This window comes from Cryptosporidium andersoni (genome assembly GCF_001865355.1).
Source record: "Cryptosporidium andersoni isolate 30847 chromosome Unknown contig_15, whole genome shotgun sequence".
Taxonomy (NCBI): Eukaryota; Apicomplexa; class Conoidasida; order Eucoccidiorida; family Cryptosporidiidae; genus Cryptosporidium; species Cryptosporidium andersoni.
Genome location: NW_027122872.1, coordinates 1 through 20,281, shown reverse-complemented (window position 1 = coordinate 20,281; position 20,281 = coordinate 1). Strand labels below are relative to the sequence as shown.

Sequence of the window (20,281 nt, the reverse complement as noted above, 5' to 3'; positions counted from 1 at the left end):
CTAAAAAAAAGAAACTTGCAATGTAAAATAACTATCTTACTACTTATAGAATTGCAATACTTTAATAATAAAAATAACAATACAATAACTATTTCCCCTTACTAAAAGTTTCAAAGCTTAAAATATTTATACTAGTAAAGATAAATTATACTTAAATTAATTGATTTTAAAGATTTTGTCAAGGATACAACTTAAATAATTGTAACTTATTCCCTCAATACAAAACTATTCCAGGTTTCTTAATGTATACATTATAAATAGAAAAATTCGAGTTAATATTGTATATATCAAATTGTAATATTTCAGTAATTAATTTTTCTTTGTTTTTGTTTAATATTCTATTAAGTCTCTTCAAGTTTATTAAATACTGTTCCATATTTATCATTTGTATTAATACCTTTAGTAATTACCTTAAGAAAAATAAAATCCATATTAATTAAGAAATTTTTGTTTGTATTTATGCAAATATTTCAGTAATCTGAATATTATTTTAAGTTTATCTTACAAAAATCTGTAATCCTCTTGCAAAAATAGAACCCTTACCTAGCCAAAATATTTAAATTTCCTCTAATATTAATTTCCTTCAATATGGTTGGGTTCAAGACTTAAAACTTCTGGTTAATTTAAAGAGATAAAGACATAAAAATTAAATTTTAAGTTTTAAGCTAAAATAGGTTTTAGTTTTTTTTTTATTATGGGATTATTGAGTAGGATAGCTAGTGGTTTATATTTTGGTGGGAATTATATTGATACAATAAGATATAAGGAGAGAAAATGTATTGGGTCAAAAATTATTGGTAGCTCAACCAAATTGTTAGAAAATCAATCATCACATTGTGCATCAGGGAATACAGTATTAAGAAAATTATGGCCTAGAAATTCTTCTGAGATATCAACAAGAATAGATTCTAATGAGGAGTCACATAGTTTAAAAAGTCATGAGACAAATTCATCTACTACATTTCTCATACCTAAATCAAATTTAAATGAGACTCAGGATTATCTAAAACTAGGGAGAGATAGAAATAATATAAGAATTAAAGAGGATGAGAATAATAATACAAATATTATAATAGATACTGAAAATTATAGTAATATTGTAATTTCATTTAATTATAAAAGTTATCCTATTTCATTAAATCATATATCTAATTGGATGAATGCAGTATTCAGTAAATCAGAGAGTATAGATATAAATAAAGTATCTTCAGAAAAAAAAATAACTCCATTTCATTCATTGGTAGTACCTAAAGTTTCAATTGGTGAATACTATACTTCTAGATTAATGAAATTTATTGGTTCTACACCTGTGGATTTCTGTGTAACATTAATACTATTAAAACGTACTTTGGAAAATTCTAGTGGAACATTACAAATTACTACATTAACAGCACATAGATTAATTTTGGCTGCCTCGATAGTTACACATAAACTGATGTATGATGTTCAATATGGATTAAAATTTTGGGCATATATTGGAGGTGTTCCACAGTGGGAAATGGTAATGTTAGAATATCATATACTAAGAATATTAAATTGGAATTTAAATATAAATTATGATGAATTTTACACTATTTATAGTTATGTAATTTCAGGTAGAAAGAATGATATTAATAATATACTTATTAATGAAATTATACCATTTAATAGATCTAAAAAAAAAAGTAATAATCATGATCATCATTATGTATATACTTCGAAATGTACAAAAATTCAGCTTAGTGTAACGAAGCCAATGTCCAATCGTAATACATTGATGCAGAGTTCAAAATAATTACCAAATAAGGGAATTTTTCGGTTTTCCACAATCAACATCTTTATGAATATTATAACAACGCAATGAACATACATATCTATTTATTTGATTTGATTTACTTCTATAACATTCATAGCATCTATATTTCCCAAAGCATCCACAAACAACACAGAAGAATCTTCTAGGAAGTTTTGATGGATCAACAGCAATTGATGACCACGTTATATTTCTTTAAAAAAATTCAAATAATAAAAAAATATCATTAAAAAATTAAAGTTGTTATAAATTACCTGTCATTATCTAATTCATCTTCTGCTAATACTAATGCAACTTCTTTTCGTTCTCGTGAAGTATTACCAGAATATCCACTTGAATTAAGCTTTCTATTGTCTTCAATATAACTGTCAGCTATTATCCAGACACAATAAAGTAATTAGAGTTCTAATTTGTAATATTTTAATTTTTTTATGGACTTACAATTATCATCATCATCATCAGATCGATTTTTGCGACGCCGTTTACCTAAGAAAATTCAGTTATATATATATCATATTAATTAAAGTGATCTTATATTCTTTACCTTTGGCCATACTTATTTTTAGGAAGCAAACTTAGTAGTAAAAGACTCTAATTTTATATTTAGCGGTAGGTGCCGTGTAAGATATAAGAAATATATTCATGCTAAATTATATAAACTATATATCAGATAAATTAACTTTATATTATCGGTTTCAAGTCTAAAACTCATATTAACATAACAAATACTACAAAACTACAATATCCAATAAATTTAATAAATTCTTATTGGTATCCACCTTAGTAATATTCAATATTATCAAGTTAAAGATGAAATAAATAAACAGAAAATTATATAAATATAGATATAGGTTCTAATTTACAATCTTCGCCACGTATATAAGCGAAATAAAAAAGAGTTGAAGGTATAATGTGGGCTGCTAAAATTATAGATAAGATAGTCACTTTGTATAAGCTCTGATTGAGTAAGTTAAATAAAATAGGAAATATAGAAGATATTGCTGCAAGAAGATATAAAGTTGACAACACTTTAAGTGAGGTGATACTTTTTATTTTGTAATAAATCCCTGTATTATTCCACATATATTCTGAATATTGGTATCCATTATAAATAGTAAGGAATATACATGACAGAAATACAATAATACAGTAAAATATAGACAAAAGTAAACTTGAGACTGACATATAAAAAATAATATCTCGAATATTAGAATATAATAATGTACAATATGAGGACCACATCATTAAAGCTAAAGAAAATATAAAAGCTAGTAATTTAGCCCATACATGTATAAACCTAAAGCTTCCAACAGCTGTAGCTAGAGATACAGAACAACTTCTTTGATTGTAAGCAAATAGCCTACTTCTTAATTTTGAAATATTAGTTTTCTGTACCCTTCTAGGAGGTATTCGATTATCTGCTATCCATGGTTGTTTGTAAGAATTCTTCACTATGTCTTTGTCTTTCGAATCATTACTTAATGGATTTAATGGTGTAGTTGTTTGTTCATCTTTTATCATAACACCAACACTATATATATAATATTAGGAATTTAAATAAAAACCTTTAATATTTAATAAATTCTGAGGAAAAAAGTACTCCCCATAAGTAAATTTTCTAATTCCCCACTATAGTGGTTTACGAGTGAAACTATCAAAAAAAGAAGTGAGACGAAGACGTAAAATAAATTTACTTCAAGTATTCAGTATCTGGAACTTCTACAGTACATCACAGTTTAGGCGGTGCATGTAAAAAAATATCTGTATTACAAAAGTGTTTTTAAAACTCTTCAAATCCACGTATTTATGTGTTCTTTAAGAGTTTCCAAAGTCTTTAAAGTAGCTTCAGAAATTTTACTTTTATATCCTAATTTATCAAATTTCCTTATAGTTTCATCAAAATTCTTGCAAGCTAATTTTGCAATACTCTTAGCTCGAGCAATATCATTGCATCTTTCGGCTAAAAAGACAGCAAAATTTAATACAACACTTAATACAAGAGCATCAGAAGGATCTGAAAAATCTTGAGACAATTTATATGCATCTTCGTAAAGTTTTTTAACATCTTCACATGTTTTAATATCGACTTCCAATCTATATCGTGCATTATCAGCAATAAGTTTTGCCTTATATAATTTACCTCTATCAGAATTAATTATAAATCTATCTATAATTGTATCTATAGAATTTAGAAATGTTTGTAATCTCCTTTTTAATATTTTTAAGTAATCATCGCAACAGGATATCTGCATTTCATTTTTGGTTCTTGACTGTATTGACTTTTCCTCTATAATTTTTCTAAAACTATTCCTAGTACTATTTACTTTATGCTTAATACAAGAAGATAGTAGTTGTTTTTCAACTTCTTCTAATTCACTTTTTTCAAATTCAGCTATTGTTATTATAGATTGGATAGCCTCCATCATTTTATCATACATACCCCCCCATTCATATACTTGAGCTCTATATATTTGTTTTTGTCTTTCACTCATTAAAGTATTCATATGTTAATAAGCCTAATATTCTTTTCAGATAAAACTTAATGTCTTTTATAAAAGTGACATTAGATTTTACAAATAAAGGTTTTGTAAAAAAATAACGACTGGGTCAGTAGTATGTCTCCAATTCAAAAATTGTAATGTTAAGTTCTATAATTATAAAGTACAAATGTAATATATGAAATAAAAATTCCTAATATAGTCCACAAAAAGATATCTTTATTATTAGTTATTGAAATTTTTAAAACAAATTTATAAATATTCATAATCTTCCCATATAGTGTATTTTTAATATATGAAGTTTGTATATACTTAGGACATCTCCAAAACTTTGCACTATTATAAAATCTAGAATTGTGATTATCAAAAGATTTCTTAGCTCTAGAAATGAGTATTTCCCAAGGTTGTGATTGTAGATCAAGACTTTGAAAATAAAAATGAAAGAATGGGTACATATCATAATTGCAATTCTGAATTAAATCTTGTACTTCCACCTCATTAGATATATATTTGAACAAATCCTCTTTATTGTAGATAACAAGTTGAGATATAATATGGAGTAGAAATATTGGTGGATTTGTAAGAAACAAATCAAAAAGTCTAAATATGATACTTTTATCACTTGTTGGGATATTATGAGAAAACCAGCTTATTAGCCAAGGTAAACAAAACATGAAAATACTTGATATGGAGTCTTGTGTAATTATTAACTTTTCCATGAATGTGCTGAGTTCTGTATCTTGTTCATTTATTAAACTTAATAAATCCATTCCAATAGCAGAAAGTACATTATCCAAATTATCTTCAGTTGATTGGCCAGTATTACAGCTGAACATGTTAGAATACCATAATAGAAATTTCTCAAGTAATGTAAAGCAGATATTTATTCTGCCTTTTTTAGTACTCAGTTTTTCTTTAATTTGAGTATAAACCTTGTTATCTATATTTTCTAATTGTTCAAACTTTCCAAGAATATTCTCATTTCGAAGTATTTCATAATCCTCTAGGTAGACTGATACAAAAACAGATCCTATATCATGGATTCCCTGTATATAAGAAAATTCATGTTTATGTAATGAATATATAGCTAAAAGAATATTTTTTAAATTAGAGCGTAGATCTTCTCCTTTATGTAAACATCGACTAATGTCACATTCTATTTGGCTATATAATCTTCGATCTGCATTCTCAACTAGTCTCTCTAGAAAATAATCATCATACATATGCTCAAGATCTATATCTAATGCTAAAATCCACAAATACCTACGATTTTCATTATTATAAAATCCACTTTTAGAGTAGGCTAGATTCTTTAGATATTCTATAGTAGTTTGTAGGTTAGTTCCAAAGTTCTGAGCTATTTCATCATTACATTTAGATTCGTTTTTATCACTTTTTATATTAGATAGATCTCCACATCCCATTAAGAAGACTGCAATTTCTATAGTTCTAAATAGTATTTAATGCACTTTGCACCCTAATTCCAAAAATCCATCTACAATTTGTTCACATGGTCTCAAATGACGGGTATTAAGTTTACGAGACGGCGCTATTAGGCGCTATATTATTAGTTTCTTGCACACAGGTAAAAATGAACTTGTAAGTAATATGGAAACTAAACTGTATGAATCTAATACCCACTTTTAAAGATGTACTAATGTCCTATAATCTGGACTATTGGTTTCCTTTAGCTGGTGCAGGTTTAATTCACTGGTCTCTAGGATTCACATACACTTTTGGAAATCTAGTCCCTTACATTGCAAGTTACATGACAATCAAAGGAAGATATGGGATAATTATATGTTATATTTGTTGGATAGAAACTATATTTATACTTTTCCAAGGTATTTTTGGGTACATTAGTGGGAAATTAGAACAAAAGTTGGGTTTCTTTATAGTATTAGTATTGGGAGTATTATTAGCCAATTTAGGATTGGGTTTTGCAAGTTATCATATTGAAGATTTCCTCTTTTTCTCATTCTTCTATTCAATAATTTTAGGAATTGCTCATGGTCTGATTTATCCATTGACTATATCATATGCGATTAATAAATATCCGACTAAAATGAAGGGAATAATATCAGGGATTCTTTGGGGATGCAGAGGATTATCTATGGCACTATTACCCTGTATCCAATGTAAATTTTTAAACCCCTATAGTTTCCGACCTGATCTTAAGTATAAAGGCAATTGGTTATATAGTAACACAGCAATACTAGACCGTATTCCAACTATGTTATATTACATGACACTTGCATCATTTATATCTCAAATACTAGGAGTTTTGACTATCTTTTATGGAGAATCCAATATTAAATTTGAAAAGGCAAATTCAAAAAAAAGTAGTGATGCTGAAGAGACAATAGAAACAAAATATCAAATAAGTAATAATGAAACAAATCTGAACTCCCAGCAAATTAGCTATTCAACTAGCAATATCCAATATAAATACCCATATAAAATTCTGAGTTCTTCTTATTTTAAACTCCTCTGGTATATAACCTTCTGTACGTGGCCAGCTGTATTATACACTCAGGTGTACTGGAAAACCCACGGTATGCATGTAACAACCTTAAGAGATTTCCAACTTGCTAGAATTGCATGTTTTATTGGTATCCTACACACTATAAGTCGATTAATTTGGGGCCTGATTTGTGAAGCATTTGGACCTATTAACTCTCTTTGCATTATGACTTCTTTTTTTATTTCTGGACTCCTAGTTTTTGCATTCCCATTATGGGAACCATTTATTGCAATTCAATACACTCTAGGATATTCCCTATTATCAGTTGCCCATGCTGGAACATTTGTAGTACCTCCCTCTACTATTATAAAGGTTTTTGGAGCTAAAAACTTTGGTCCAATCTTCGGTTTACTTTTCTCAGCAAGAATTCTTTCATCTACAGTATTTTGCCTGGTAATTAGTCTGATATTTACATACTCTAAGTTGGAATATATCCCAATTATTATTCTATTGTCCTCCTTTGTTGGTTTTTTTTTGACTATTTATATTAAAGATATAGAATCCCAAGAATTTCAATTTGAAGGTTCAACTGTGTAATTATTAGTAAATAAGTCTTTATGAAAGACTATATATTTAGTATTGTTTTATAGAACTATTCATGTAATCTAAAGTTCTCTATATTAATTACTTCACAATCTAAGTTTGACTAACTTCTCCTATAGCCATCTCTGGAATGAGATGAATATGTGTAACTTTTTGAGCTGCCAGGGATTGAAGAGTACCTTGCTCTTTTTGAATCGCTATAAGGTGAAGAATCTCTATTATTTATTGTAACTGAAGAGTTTTTATCACTGTTTCTTTTCACATTCCTAGAATCCCCTGAAGTAGTTTTAGATACAGTATCTATATTGCTTGAATTCTGAGAGCTACTATTTAAAGTATTTGGTTTTTCATTATCTGTATCTTCACTTTCTATAGTTGAATTGACATCAACATCTGTACTAGAACGGATCCAGAAATTTGTTCTCTGCTTAAGCTTTAGATTTAAAGATGTGATTGAAAGAGTTAAGTCATTCCACTGTTTTTCAGTACTATATTGAATAATATTTGGAATGACTTTCAATAAATAATTCCCAGTTTTATAAGAAACTGGGAATGAATCACTACAATGTAGGAGAATCCAAACACATCCTCGTGTATCAATCCAATCCGGCTTGATATTCCTGCTCTCTGATAGTATTCCTAAACCAAGAGAAAGTGATGCCAAAATGTTCAGTTCGCACTCTTGGATAAGAGATAGTTCAAATATTCCCTTTTTTTCAAAGCATTCTTCAGATGAAGATAATTTCAACTCCTCATTTGTAGATGATTTTGTATTGTATTCAGACTCAATAATATTATCAGAGAGATATTGAAAGACAAATTTAATGAATAATCCAATTAATTGGGCCTCTCTAGCTGAAGAGCTTCTGACACAATATCCTACTGTTTTGGTTAGGGTAGAAAAAAATAATCCAGTATGCTTAATGTTACCTTCAAATAGCCCAAGTTTATCATCCAATAAAATCTTCTGTATCCAATAAAAGCAAAATAGAGTATCTGATTCCGATTGAGTAACACGTGGAATAATTAAGCTCTCATAAATCCAAAATACAAATTTTTCAAAATTACAGACACATGTTTCAGATTTGGACTCCAAACATAGTGCTACTACTTTGGTATTAAATAGAGACCTTAGCTTTGGTAGTACAAGTTTGTCAAGCCACTCAATTGCCTTTGTTCTCCTTCGAAAAATTTCCTCAAACTCAATAGCTAATCGATAATATTGAACTGATAACTGTTTATATTTGTTTTCAAATTGCTTCCTAGTATCACGAAGCTGTCTTGAAATGGAACTTGTTGGTAAAGGTTGTAAGGCAGGTATACAAGGAATATCTTTAGGTTCATTAAAAGAAGTTACTGGGAATTTCGAAAAATGATTACTAGCTATTAAGGATTGATTCGGACGTCCAATCTTCCCAATATTTAAATAACAATCCATTATATTATTGTACAATTCCATCAAAACTGAAAAATATTCTGTTTTTGGGATAAATAGATCTGAGAGTCCCAAAAACCAAAAACTAAGATAAAAGTCAGTCATGTTTATATCCAATAAAGAAGTAGAAAATAATAAATTTCCCTCAGAAATATATTCCCTTAGGCAATTTACAATTGTGGGTTCAGCATCCAAAATTTTGTCAAAAGGGATCAGACAAGATGAATTGGATATTTCAGTATCATCACCAATAATATCTTCTATATTGGTAGATTCCTTAGTATCTTGACTTTTATCACAAAATAGCCCATGTCTAAGGAAAAACCAAGCTATTGGTGAATCTAAGTATCTAAATATCTCTGAAATAGTATTTTTAATCCTGAAAATATCATTTTCCAAATTTAGCACTCGATATCTATATACTTCACTAGAAAATGATGTTGTCAGAAATTCAATGAGCTGAATACAACACCAGTGAATTTCATCCGATATTTGGGTAATCAATTTAACATCGAATTTACAAGTAGGAACATCCCACAAAGCTTCCAAACGTAACTTTGCAATTCTATATAAAAGTTCTTTGCTCATGACACTATTTTCAGAAAAAATGTTGATTAAAGCTTCTCCAGTTGAGTTAAAAGATTCTCTGTGAACTTCACAATTTGATTCCTCACTTATATTAGTATATTTTGGTATACTTTTTAATTCATATTCAGTTTTCTTAGTAATTAAAGTTTCACTTGCCTTAATATCTTTAATGTTAGCCAATAAGTTCATTGATTGTAAGTTGTTATTTGGCATAGCACATAATATGCTATAATCAGTATCGAAATATTCAAAATAATCATAATCTCCCAAGAGTTGCTGAAACAATAAACGGCCTCCAGCTAAGGCATTGACTTGTTTGGTCGTCAGGACGGATAAGTCAAATTTGGGTATGTTTAAAAGAACCTCTAACATTTGCTCCCAAAAAAATATATCCATGAAGTTGTTATATAGTTCATGAGGATATAATGGATGGTTTAGTGTTTCATCAATACGATATAATAGAGTATATAAAAAATTTACAAGTACCTCTTTGGGTATTACTCGTTTCTTAAATAGATGAGCTCCAAAGTGTGCAATACCACTATTTGATATTTTTAAATTGTTCTCAAGAATCTTTTTGGAGCTATTATTAAGAAGACTTGTGGGCCTCTTCAAGATAAAGCACACAATTGAATAAACCATTATATCTAAACAAAAAGTGTCAATTTGTTTAGCTACAATTTCCACTAGAAGAGGGATCATATTATCATATATATAGCACTGACTTAGCACAATATCACACATAACCAAAGGATTTGTATAACTATAGCTCACAATATTTGAAATCAATAGCCTAGTTGAAAGTGAAAGTCTTTTCCAATTTGAGTAAGAATTAGAAGAAAGACCTGCCTTTGATATATTTGATAAATTACTTCCAGTATTTTTTTTTTCTTCCAAAATATCCTGGGTAACTCGCTTTAAAGGTTTTGATAATCCATTCTTAGTTTCTTTCCATTTCAAACTCATTGGATAAGAGTTATAGTTTATATTTATAAGATTTTGATACATTTGATAGCGTTCTGGTATTGAGACATTATCCAAATATATATAACCAACTAGATTGGGTATACAACGATTTCTGGGTAAATAAGAGACTGAAGGGAATATGATAGATAATGACAATTCTAATAAAAGTTTCAAAGGACCTATATAATTTACTTTCATATCTCCAGAAATTTGAAAGTGGCCATCTAGCTGGTCTTTATATTTAAGAAATGAATTTAGAATTTCAAGTACAAGTTTTAGACATTTACAGTGTCGTTTAAAAAGATAGTATTGACAATATTTGTCAATCCAAGGTACTGAATTATATACAAATTGTTTATAAAGTTCTGCAACTTGCGAAGGTAGACAATTGGTTATTTTTATTTTAGTTACTTCAAGTATTATTTCTATAGTCTTGGCAAATGAATCACAAACATAATCAGCTATACATGGGGGAAATGAAGCTAGTTCATATAACTCAGAGATAGCTAAGATATGAGGTGGAGTATTTAGAGCTTTTTCAGACTCATGTGAAGGGCTAATAAATAATGAAGTATCTTCCCCAATTGAAGCTTGATAAATATAAACAAAGGCTGACATTAAGCTTAGTGAAGGTAGTATAAGATATTTAGATAAAACTTCAGAAATTTTTGCAAAATCGATTGCTTGCTCAGACACTTCTATTGAAGAATGTTTAGATTTTCCCAATAGGATACCTTTGACTAATTTGAGTGAAATATTGTCTACATGATTTGAAGCTTTGCACTCCTCAGTATCAGTTGTAAGTTTTGTCTCCTCATTATACAAACTTTGATATAGTTTATATAGGTTTCTAAGATTCCACAATGTTTTAATTGAAAAGAAGGAAATGTCAGACCTATCCTCTAAATTGAACTCTTCAATATACATAGTGTATTCATCCACAGAATTTTTATTATTATCATAATCCTCTTTTGTGTCAGCAGATTCCTTCAAATATTCATTCCAAGTCATTTCATCCCACGAATCCACTAGCTGCTTTAGGTGCACATCAAATTCTATCCACTTATTTTTTGCCAGATAGGCACATAACAAAAAAAACTCAAAATTAGGAAATTCTATAGTATCTTGAGAATACAATAACCAAGGTTGATAAAGTACTTTATCTTCACCAATGCATGGAAAAGTCAAATCTCCTTTGTTGGGTTCCTTAGTTAAATTATTCTCTTTAAAATTCGAATTAGAGTTAATTTTATCTGTTGTAGGTTCGGAATTATTAGAAAAGAATTCAGATATCTCCTTCAGTTTAGATCTTATTTTGGGGATGTACTCGGTAAATATAATGAAGGATTTTTTAACAATTTCAGTAGGAAATAAATTGAGAAGTTTTCCTAATATTTTGCATATACTTTTATAATCTTTAGATTTTTTAATATTCAAGTCAGATGAAGTAAATGCTATAAATACCTCAAATATTATACCAATAGAGCGATGAATTGACAAATCATACTCTGAAATGATACTCAAAATAATATTCATATCTAAATCTATATATAATGAATTAGTAGTAATTTCCTTTATTTCAAAAGATTGTTCTATGCTTTGTTCAACTTCTTTAGCAAGATAGCTACCAAATAATGTTTTTACCGATATTATCAAAGTAGAGTAACCTTTTAAACACTCTCTTTGAGTAGTATATGAGTTAACTGTGAAACAAAGCCTAGTTCTCTCACGTACATATTTCTGTTGTAGTCTATCCTTTGTTGATATCATTGAGTGAGTAATTCCCATGAAATCTGTACGTCCCAAATCTAGATATGCAACTATATCTTTAATACATATTAGCTTGATTAATTTTGGAATATTTGATATATTATGCACTCGTGGTACAATATTTCCACGCTCAAGACGTTGAATAAATTCTACCCAGATAGACCTTCTAGATACTTCCTTATCATTAAATCCCATTTGTAAAAGCCAAATTGTATCCATAATCTTAGGAGTTAAGTAATTTGCAGTAAAATCATCAAATGACAAGAATTCATCTAATTCACTTATGTCATTTGGGCTACAATTATTGAAGTTAGTAATAGTTTCTAAGAATCTTTTATTTAAGCTATCCAATGGTAGAGATGAAATATCTATTTTATCGGAATCACTAAAACTTGCTCCTAGAGCTTTCATAATTTTCATATAAGCTAGAACTGCACTATTTTCTAAAAATTCAGCCACTAAAGAAGGTTGTAGTTCGCCATAGTACAAGACAGAACTCAGAATCTCAAATAGTATTTCTGTACTTTCATTGTCAGCATTGTTGAACACATTAGTTAACGGATCTACACAAACAAGAATCATCCAACAACTTGATAATTTATATTGTAGTGTAGTATTAATCTCACTTATCCATTCATTAGTTGAGAGCTTTGATGCTGGTAGGTGTCTTCTCTCATTTAAACAAAACAGATCTACCTGCCCCTCATTTTCTAGTAATTTCACTTCATTATTATCCATTCCAAAAACATCTAAGGTTCGTAGTTGGATATGGGGAACTCTTGCTATCTCTAAAGCAAATGTTATATAAATGTGCCCGTTGACCCTATAAGAAGTGACTAAAGCGGGTTATACCAGTACCTAATCACAGTCTACACGTTTCAAAAATGTTGCATGTGCTTAAATATTAAAGTATAAAACAATGAAGATAAATTCCTATTTAAGTGAATAATTTATAATAGATTGGATAATCTCATAGATTCACCCAAGTGCCCTTAAGACGAATATAGTTAAAAAATCTCTATTAGGCTAAATATTGTCAATATCTACATCAGATTCCTCCTGTGGAGTATTTTCATCCAAGGTACCAGTCTCTTCATTATCTTGAATAAAATGACTACTTTGAGTTCCCTTACTCACATTTAAGCTTTTTACTTTAATATTGGAATTTCTTGTTGCAGATGACGAAGGTGTCTCTTCTTCGCAATCTGAATTATTTGTGCCATTCTCGTCATCATCATCATCATCATTATCATTATCATCATCATCGCTACCATCTAATAACCATTCAATGAAAGGCTTACAGGCTAATTTTGCCTTCTCAAACGTTTCAAATGAGGAACAATAGCTACCAGAACTAGTTGGGGAGTCTCTTTGATAGTATTTTAAAATTGAACGTTCAGACAGAATATCCGAATCATATAATTGTTGTAATAGGTAAGGATATGTCACTAAAGTATGTGGATTTTTCTCAACACAGTATGTTTCAAATATGGAGAGAATTGCATTTGATCTTAAAGACCCGTCAACGACTCTGCTTATAAAGGGAGTTCGTAGTTTAAACACTTTTGGATCAATAACTTCATTCAGTCCAAAGAATGCAACAAGTGACACATAAAAGCGTAGATTAGCATCAAAATCTTGAGATACTTGCAGTACACGTAATTCTGAAAAGAAATCATCAACAGTCATAGTCTCATTGTTCTTCAAAATATAATTATTTAGTCTCTCAACAACATCAGCAATTTCTTGGCTATCAAATGTCAAGCTCTCCTTTTCACAAAGATAACTCTCACCACTAGACTTCTTATTCTTCTTCTTCTTTATCTTACTCTTTGAAGTCTTTTCATATGTTTCACCTGAATTCTTGCTAAGGACACTATTGCTTTGATCACTATTTTTATCTCTATCCTTCTCCCTATCTCTACGGTCCTTCTTACTTTTGCTGCTACTACCCATTGTACTATCAACTCCACCAGGAGGATTTTTAGATATATAAGTTGTTATCTTGTGATTATTATCAAGTAGTCCTGTATGACCACATGCATTACATTTACAGCTAACTCTTTCTTTCTTAACTGATAGATCTATTTCTGGAAGTTCACAATTTGGGCAGAGTACATACATTAAAATGAATTTATCCATCAATCTTTGTAAATCAGGTTGTTGATGGGCACCATTAACTATACTTCTTTCTTCCTTATCTTCCCACTTACTTAATGCTCCCAATTCACAACCAAAAAATTTTGTTGGATATGAGGGAGGTCTCTTTAATGACTTCGCTATATCAGCCATATTTACTATCTTCGTACGAATACCATTCCCTCTCCCCTCTATTTTGGAGACAAGTTTTGGCATCTTATAGCGATAATTAGGATCTTCTACAGTACTCGGTATATTTAACATTTTTAACTATATTCTCTTAGCAGCAAAATAAAAAGTCACACGAAATATTCTCTCTGTTATATATTCAATTATGTCTAAAAGGTAGATGATTTCAACAAACAAGTGGCTCTTCTACTTAGTATTACTTGCTAATAAATATGAACAAAACATTACAACTCAAAAGTAGTAGAATGTTCATAGGCATAAACCAAAATTATTATTTAATATCTCCACTATTCCTACTTTTAATTCTTTTGGATATGAGGATTGATTATAAACTTTTTATTTCAGTTATAAATTTTAAATCATAAAAGCGCCAACAATGACCCGGTATATATTTCGTCTCGTCTTGTGTCTATTATTCGAACATTGCGAATGTACTGGTCTTTAATTCAGTTAGCTTCAACTATAATTTACGATATTTGAGATAGTGAGTTATTCATGTGAGACAGGAGTGATAAACTATATGGAGCCAATATCTCACTAATAATAATTAGAGGCTATTTTTTTAATGGTAATGATATATAATACTAACTGATTATTTGGTAGTCTATAAAAAAATAGTTCTTTAAAATAATTTTAAATAAGCTAGTGTCTAAAATAGCGCTTTAAGCATTAAAAAAAAAGTTATCTTCTCTGAATTACTCATTTATAATTAAAGGAAGACTCAGGTTGTGATTAATTATAATTCAACTAAATGGCCCCAACTCCGAAAATAAATAAGACTCTTCGTTTCACTGTTGATTGTACAGCTCCAATGCAAGATAATATAATTGATGTTTCTGGCTTGGAAAAATTTCTCCATGATAGAATCAAAGTTGATGGGAAACGTGGACAATTAGGAACTAAAATATTGATTTCTCGTAATAAGGGTCGTGTCACAGTGACAAGTGAGATTCCAATCTCTAAAAGATATTTGAAGTATTTAACAAAGAAGTATTTAAAGAAGCAACAAATTCGTGACTTTCTACGTGTCGTAGCTACAACTAAAGGTGCTTATGAAGTTAGGTACTTTAATATTAGTAGTGAAGGAGCAGAGGAATAAGAGAATTATAGAATCAAGTTATAATCAATTCACTTCACTTAAATTAGAAGATATTACTTCTTGAGAAGTTGCTAGTAAAACTCTATTTTCTCAAGTTACCATAAATATAGGGACTTTAGTTTCAGTTCTTAGGTTTCATTCTCTAATAAGTTTCTCTTTGAGTTAGCGTAGAATCTTTTCCTTTACTATTTACTGTATTTATACTCCATCTTTGGGGGGTATAATTTAGTATTAATTATTAATAATAATTAGTTGTCAGTTATACTGATGAGTAATACTTAGGATCTTCTTTTTTTTTCTTGAGATTCACTGATTTCATTATAGTATTCAGCTAATATCAAAGAAAATATCTATGGAGCGCCATGCTAAAAATTCCCTATATAGAAATTCTAACATCTCAAAAATTAAATAAGGAGTTCAACAAAATATATTAAAAAAATTCAGTCCTTTAATTTTATGGTATTTAATGGGTACCTTTGGTACCACATTCAATATATTCTTGTTTCTTAGTTTATTTTATATATTAGGAAACAATATTTTAATTGGTCATATCTTTAATATATCTTTCCTAGAGTATAATAATAAACAATTAAGTCTTAATCAGGAAGAGATTCAAATATTTCAGGATTATTGCTTTCGTTTGGCAAAATGTAAGGGGATGGAAAGTAGTGTAACTCCTCTTGATGTAGGATTATGTAAACATTGCAAATTAATAGTTCCTACATCTGAATGTCCTAATATTCCTCCACCAAATAATAATGTGAAAATTCTAAGCTCAACTATATCATCCTATTTTACTAGGATTGATAGAGATAATGAATATGATAATAATGATCAAGTCGAAATTTCGATGTATCGAAGACATGACAAATCTAAAAAGGTACCGAATTCAAGATTTGGCACTTATAAAATCGATGCACATTTTGATGAAGTAAAAGATATTGATAAGTGTACTGTTGATATTAATGGATATTATAATTTGATGTATGAAATTTATATTTTTCACGATCCACTTTCATTTAAAAGTAGTTATGATTATGTAGACACGGAAATCAACATAAGTTTGGGAAATTCCTTTAAGGAAATAACTGAGGAATATACAAATTATCCAATGCATTTAAACTGGAAGATAAAATCAGATAATGGTAAACAAGCTTTTTATTTTATAAAAAGATATAACAAAAGGATTAAAAAAGAGGATATTTTAAAATATGAAACATATGCATTTTTACCAATAGGTACTATGGGACTATCTTCCTCATTACTGGAGATTACATGCAAACCTGATGAGATGTGTAAAGCCACTAATAGCTTAGAACCATGTATTAGAATTTCATGTTTAACTGGGCCTAAATTACCTAAGAATAATGATAATATATATACTAACTATCAGAAGAAAAGAAAGAAATCAGTATATGATGTAATAATTGCTGTCAATCATCTAAAAACTCTAGTGACCTCTGAAACTGAGTATATCACTTTTATTAGAATATTTAATGAATTACTTATTAAATCTTTGGAGAAAAAGGTAAACAATGGTGTAATAACATGGGGATGTATGATAAAGATGACCAAGTGGTTGATAGAAATGAATAATATATTGGGTATACTCCCTCTAAATATTAATGATTTAAAGATTAAAAATAAAGATGAATTAACAGGGAGTAAAGCTGTAGAGATAAATGAATATATAGATATATATAAAGATCAGGAGAAAGAAGAGATGATTTCAGATTACACTATTATAGAACAAAATCTACCTAGATGATTTTTGCGAAGTCTAGATCAGTCTTTATTAACTTATTAAAATTATTATTAATGGATAAAGTAGACAATATGAATCTTTAGAGAATCAATACTTGTAATAAGTTTATATAGCTAACTATTTTTTATTCAAGTTTCCCTCCTTCCATAATTCCCACCAAATCATCTTCACGATAAATAAACAGATCATCATTTCTGTTTTGGTCATTTTTATTTTCTATTTTAAAAGGAATCCCTCCATATTCTGGGATTACAACAACATCTCCTGGTTTTACAGAACACTTAATATATTCCCCTGTTTTTTTGTTTCTTTTCCCAGGTCCTACACTTAGTACTAAACCTTGTAGACTAGCAATACTTCCTTTTGTAGCACTATCTGGTAAGAATAATCCTGATTTTGTTATTGTCTCTGGTCTAAATCTTTGTACTAGAACACGATCAAGTAGGGGTTTAAATCGTTTTATTATATTTGCAACCTAAGAGACATTAAAATTAAAGGGGTTAGTTATATCTCTTCAGATAAGTCATATAATAATAATTTAAAACTAAATTATATAACTTAAAATGACTATATGATACGTACCATTTATTTTGACTTTTTTTTCTGTTAAAAGATATTTAGAGTACAAAAACTAAACTTTTAGTTTTAGTACTTTATAATGGGGGTATCGAGCCAAGAATACCGCCATAGAATTTTTTTGTATTGGTACTTTTTATACAAGATCCTATAAATTAAAAAAAGAAATATGATCCTTCAACAAACTAGTAAGTAGAAACTTCAAAATAGTAATAATATTTTGCAAGGGGAAAATATAGGGGTATATTTTTTTTTATTTAGATATGAAGGATTCTGATGAAAGACAGGCTAATATTGAAGATGGGAGATTTGTGCTACAACAATACAAGCTTAGAAAAGAACTTGGTTTATTTACAAAATCTAAAGTAGATCCAATAAAGGATATATGTTATAAATATGAAGGAGTTAATTTAAATGTTGATGAATATCAACCAAAACCAGGAGATTCACCCCAAAAACAAGATATCGTACCTGGTGAATTTGAAAGAGTACTGCAAGAACTACAAAGGCGTGAAGTATTAATCCAAGACTTATTGCTTAAATTAGAAACTAAAGAATTAGAGGGGAATACCCCGGAAATATATATTAATACTGATAGATCTTTTAATCTTACTAAAACAAAGACAGATGAGGACTTAAAAGGTAAACAAGAATCACAAAATATGTTATTATATAAAGCTATAATGAATTCTGTATTACATTCGAGTTTTACAAAAGAATGTTCAGATGACGTATTTGATGATATAGATAAACAAGTACCATGTAAGCATCAAAAATTATTAGCATTATATAGAAGGGAGATAATTCACTTAGTAGAGGAAAATAACATCCTTAAACAAAAGATAAACTTGAGTATAGCCAATTAAGAGTCAACTAATAACTCAATATACCATGGGGTATCATTAGTTTTATATTGTATGGGTGGAATTGAAAATGGAACTCGTATATTATAATTTGGAGTGCCTTTAGTTTCCATTTTAGTCCATAAAAATTTTGGTGCTTTATTTCTTTTAGTTCTTATGTATTTAAAATTATTACACAATGTACATGGTGTAATAATGACACCTAGTTCATAATTTCTAATACACATTTGAGTTTGGTTCTTTTGAAGCTGTCCCCAAGCAGCAGGTCCTAGATTATGACTTCCATAAAAGATCCACGGAATAGATACTGTCTTCCGATCACTATTCCAAAAATACCTAAGAAATGTTTTGATATGAGGAACTGAAAGATCTCTTATAGAAGAATTTGATAGGATACCACTTCCCCAAAGATGTAATATTTTTGAAATCCAAGATTTAGTAATATTATTATGTTTTACAGGAATAGATCCACCTCCATAAATACCTTCTAAACTTTTGTATACTTGTTCTGCAGTTGGATAAACCAATTCGAAACTACTTTTAGTTGTGTATTCATTCATACAAGTGTTTAATGAATCTCCAAATTCTTGGGTAAGCCATTTTTCAGAAAATTTCCCGAGACTTGAAAACTGACATATAATTCGACTTTCTACATGTCTATATTCATTATTGTATTGCTCAACTTTACAAATTCTATTTGGCTGTTCAATATTTAAGGTACTATTTAAATCTGTTTTATATTTCATAATTTCTTTCATTCTAAGATGTCCCCAAAGTTTCATATTCTCTCCCTTATGATATCCTGGTACACTAGCTACAAGATCTACAGTGGCATTATCATAATCATATTGTTTAATTAAATCACTCCAAAACTTCTTATGTTCTATTTTACTTATTACATGATTTAGAAACATACCAAAATATTCACAAAATGGATTCTTCATTGCACCATTGGAATTGTTTGCAAGCAAGAAATCTTGTACCCAGACAGCTTGAGTTTTGAACTTCCAATCACTCTCTAAAAAATTTGCCGTAGTTATAACTAATCGAATAAAACTTTCCTCTTTTTTAATAATCGGGTCTTGTCTTGAAAACCTTAAAATAAGGAATTTAGGATGAAATACTCCATAGGGAAGAGGCATAGTTGGACATTGTATTTCGTAGTTCTTTGCAATATTCAATATTTGTATTTCAGTTTTATCATCTAAATTACAAGATTCCCCGTTAATAATCAAAAGCCTATTCAACTTTTCGCAAATTTTATTGAGTCCAACTTCTTTAAATAGCCACTTTATATCTATAATATAGCTAGATACTAATAAATCTTGAATTAACCAAGAATCTTGTTCTCCATCAAAGCAATATTCACAATCAGCCCTAAATATATCTTTGATACTTAGTAAATTCTCACTAAAAGGTTCAGATTCTAGTAAATTAAGGTATATACAAGATCCTTGAAAGTGTTTACATGCTTCCATACAGTCGTCTAACTTAAGTTTTTTAAAACTTGGTTCAGTATAGTCCAAATATTTAT

General features: G+C 29.1%; 12 protein-coding genes and 1 further gene across 12 annotated transcripts; 5 read left to right on the top strand and 8 right to left on the bottom strand.

Annotated features, from left to right (window-relative positions):
* Window positions 1-694: 694 nt before the first annotated feature.
* Window positions 695-1,774, top strand: cand_030630 (uncharacterized protein; the record flags this gene model as incomplete). Its single annotated transcript, XM_067213289.1, has 1 exon — window positions 695-1,774. One exon carries the CDS (start codon window positions 695-697, stop codon window positions 1,772-1,774), a length of 1,080 nt encoding a protein of 359 aa, XP_067067479.1.
* cand_030620 (uncharacterized protein) lies at window positions 1,775-2,346 on the bottom strand (the record flags this gene model as incomplete). Its single annotated transcript, XM_067213288.1, has 4 exons — window positions 1,775-1,985; window positions 2,047-2,164; window positions 2,234-2,278; window positions 2,337-2,346. 4 exons carry the CDS (start codon window positions 2,344-2,346, stop codon window positions 1,775-1,777), a joined length of 384 nt encoding a protein of 127 aa, XP_067067478.1.
* A 277-nt stretch (window positions 2,347-2,623) lies between these two features.
* On the bottom strand, window positions 2,624-3,313 carry cand_030610 (uncharacterized protein; the record flags this gene model as incomplete). The annotated part of the gene is made up of 1 exon (XM_067213287.1): window positions 2,624-3,313. One exon carries the CDS (start codon window positions 3,311-3,313, stop codon window positions 2,624-2,626), a length of 690 nt encoding a protein of 229 aa, XP_067067477.1.
* Window positions 3,314-3,582: 269 nt separating this feature from the next.
* Window positions 3,583-4,296, bottom strand: cand_030600 (uncharacterized protein; the record flags this gene model as incomplete). Its single annotated transcript, XM_067213286.1, has 1 exon — window positions 3,583-4,296. One exon carries the CDS (start codon window positions 4,294-4,296, stop codon window positions 3,583-3,585), a length of 714 nt encoding a protein of 237 aa, XP_067067476.1.
* Window positions 4,297-4,433: 137 nt separating this feature from the next.
* On the bottom strand, window positions 4,434-5,714 carry cand_030590 (uncharacterized protein; the record flags this gene model as incomplete). The annotated part of the gene is made up of 1 exon (XM_067213285.1): window positions 4,434-5,714. One exon carries the CDS (start codon window positions 5,712-5,714, stop codon window positions 4,434-4,436), a length of 1,281 nt encoding a protein of 426 aa, XP_067067475.1.
* Window positions 5,715-5,947: 233 nt separating this feature from the next.
* cand_030580 (uncharacterized protein) lies at window positions 5,948-7,351 on the top strand (the record flags this gene model as incomplete). The annotated part of the gene is made up of 1 exon (XM_067213284.1): window positions 5,948-7,351. One exon carries the CDS (start codon window positions 5,948-5,950, stop codon window positions 7,349-7,351), a length of 1,404 nt encoding a protein of 467 aa, XP_067067474.1.
* A 109-nt stretch (window positions 7,352-7,460) lies between these two features.
* On the bottom strand, window positions 7,461-12,854 carry cand_030570 (uncharacterized protein; the record flags this gene model as incomplete). Its single annotated transcript, XM_067213283.1, has 1 exon — window positions 7,461-12,854. One exon carries the CDS (start codon window positions 12,852-12,854, stop codon window positions 7,461-7,463), a length of 5,394 nt encoding a protein of 1,797 aa, XP_067067473.1.
* A 288-nt stretch (window positions 12,855-13,142) lies between these two features.
* cand_030560 (translation initiation factor 5) lies at window positions 13,143-14,519 on the bottom strand (the record flags this gene model as incomplete). Its single annotated transcript, XM_067213282.1, has 1 exon — window positions 13,143-14,519. The coding sequence occupies one exon, from the start codon at window positions 14,517-14,519 to the stop codon at window positions 13,143-13,145; it is 1,377 nt and encodes a 458-aa protein (XP_067067472.1).
* Window positions 14,520-15,195: 676 nt separating this feature from the next.
* On the top strand, window positions 15,196-15,543 carry cand_030550 (60s ribosomal protein L22; the record flags this gene model as incomplete). Its single annotated transcript, XM_067213281.1, has 1 exon — window positions 15,196-15,543. One exon carries the CDS (start codon window positions 15,196-15,198, stop codon window positions 15,541-15,543), a length of 348 nt encoding a protein of 115 aa, XP_067067471.1.
* Window positions 15,544-16,009: 466 nt separating this feature from the next.
* On the top strand, window positions 16,010-17,311 carry cand_030540 (uncharacterized protein; the record flags this gene model as incomplete). The annotated part of the gene is made up of 1 exon (XM_067213280.1): window positions 16,010-17,311. One exon carries the CDS (start codon window positions 16,010-16,012, stop codon window positions 17,309-17,311), a length of 1,302 nt encoding a protein of 433 aa, XP_067067470.1.
* Window positions 17,312-17,432: 121 nt separating this feature from the next.
* cand_030530 (heat shock protein HSP10) lies at window positions 17,433-17,996 on the bottom strand (the record flags this gene model as incomplete). The annotated part of the gene is made up of 2 exons (XM_067213279.1): window positions 17,433-17,783; window positions 17,991-17,996. The coding sequence occupies 2 exons, from the start codon at window positions 17,994-17,996 to the stop codon at window positions 17,433-17,435; spliced, it is 357 nt and encodes a 118-aa protein (XP_067067469.1).
* A 151-nt stretch (window positions 17,997-18,147) lies between these two features.
* On the top strand, window positions 18,148-18,710 carry cand_030520 (uncharacterized protein; the record flags this gene model as incomplete). Its single annotated transcript, XM_067213278.1, has 2 exons — window positions 18,148-18,615; window positions 18,678-18,710. The coding sequence occupies 2 exons, from the start codon at window positions 18,148-18,150 to the stop codon at window positions 18,708-18,710; spliced, it is 501 nt and encodes a 166-aa protein (XP_067067468.1).
* Window positions 18,711-18,746: 36 nt separating this feature from the next.
* cand_030510 (tyrosyl-DNA phosphodiesterase family protein) lies at window positions 18,747-20,233 on the bottom strand (the record flags this gene model as incomplete).
* Between the last annotated feature and the right edge of the window lie 48 nt (window positions 20,234-20,281).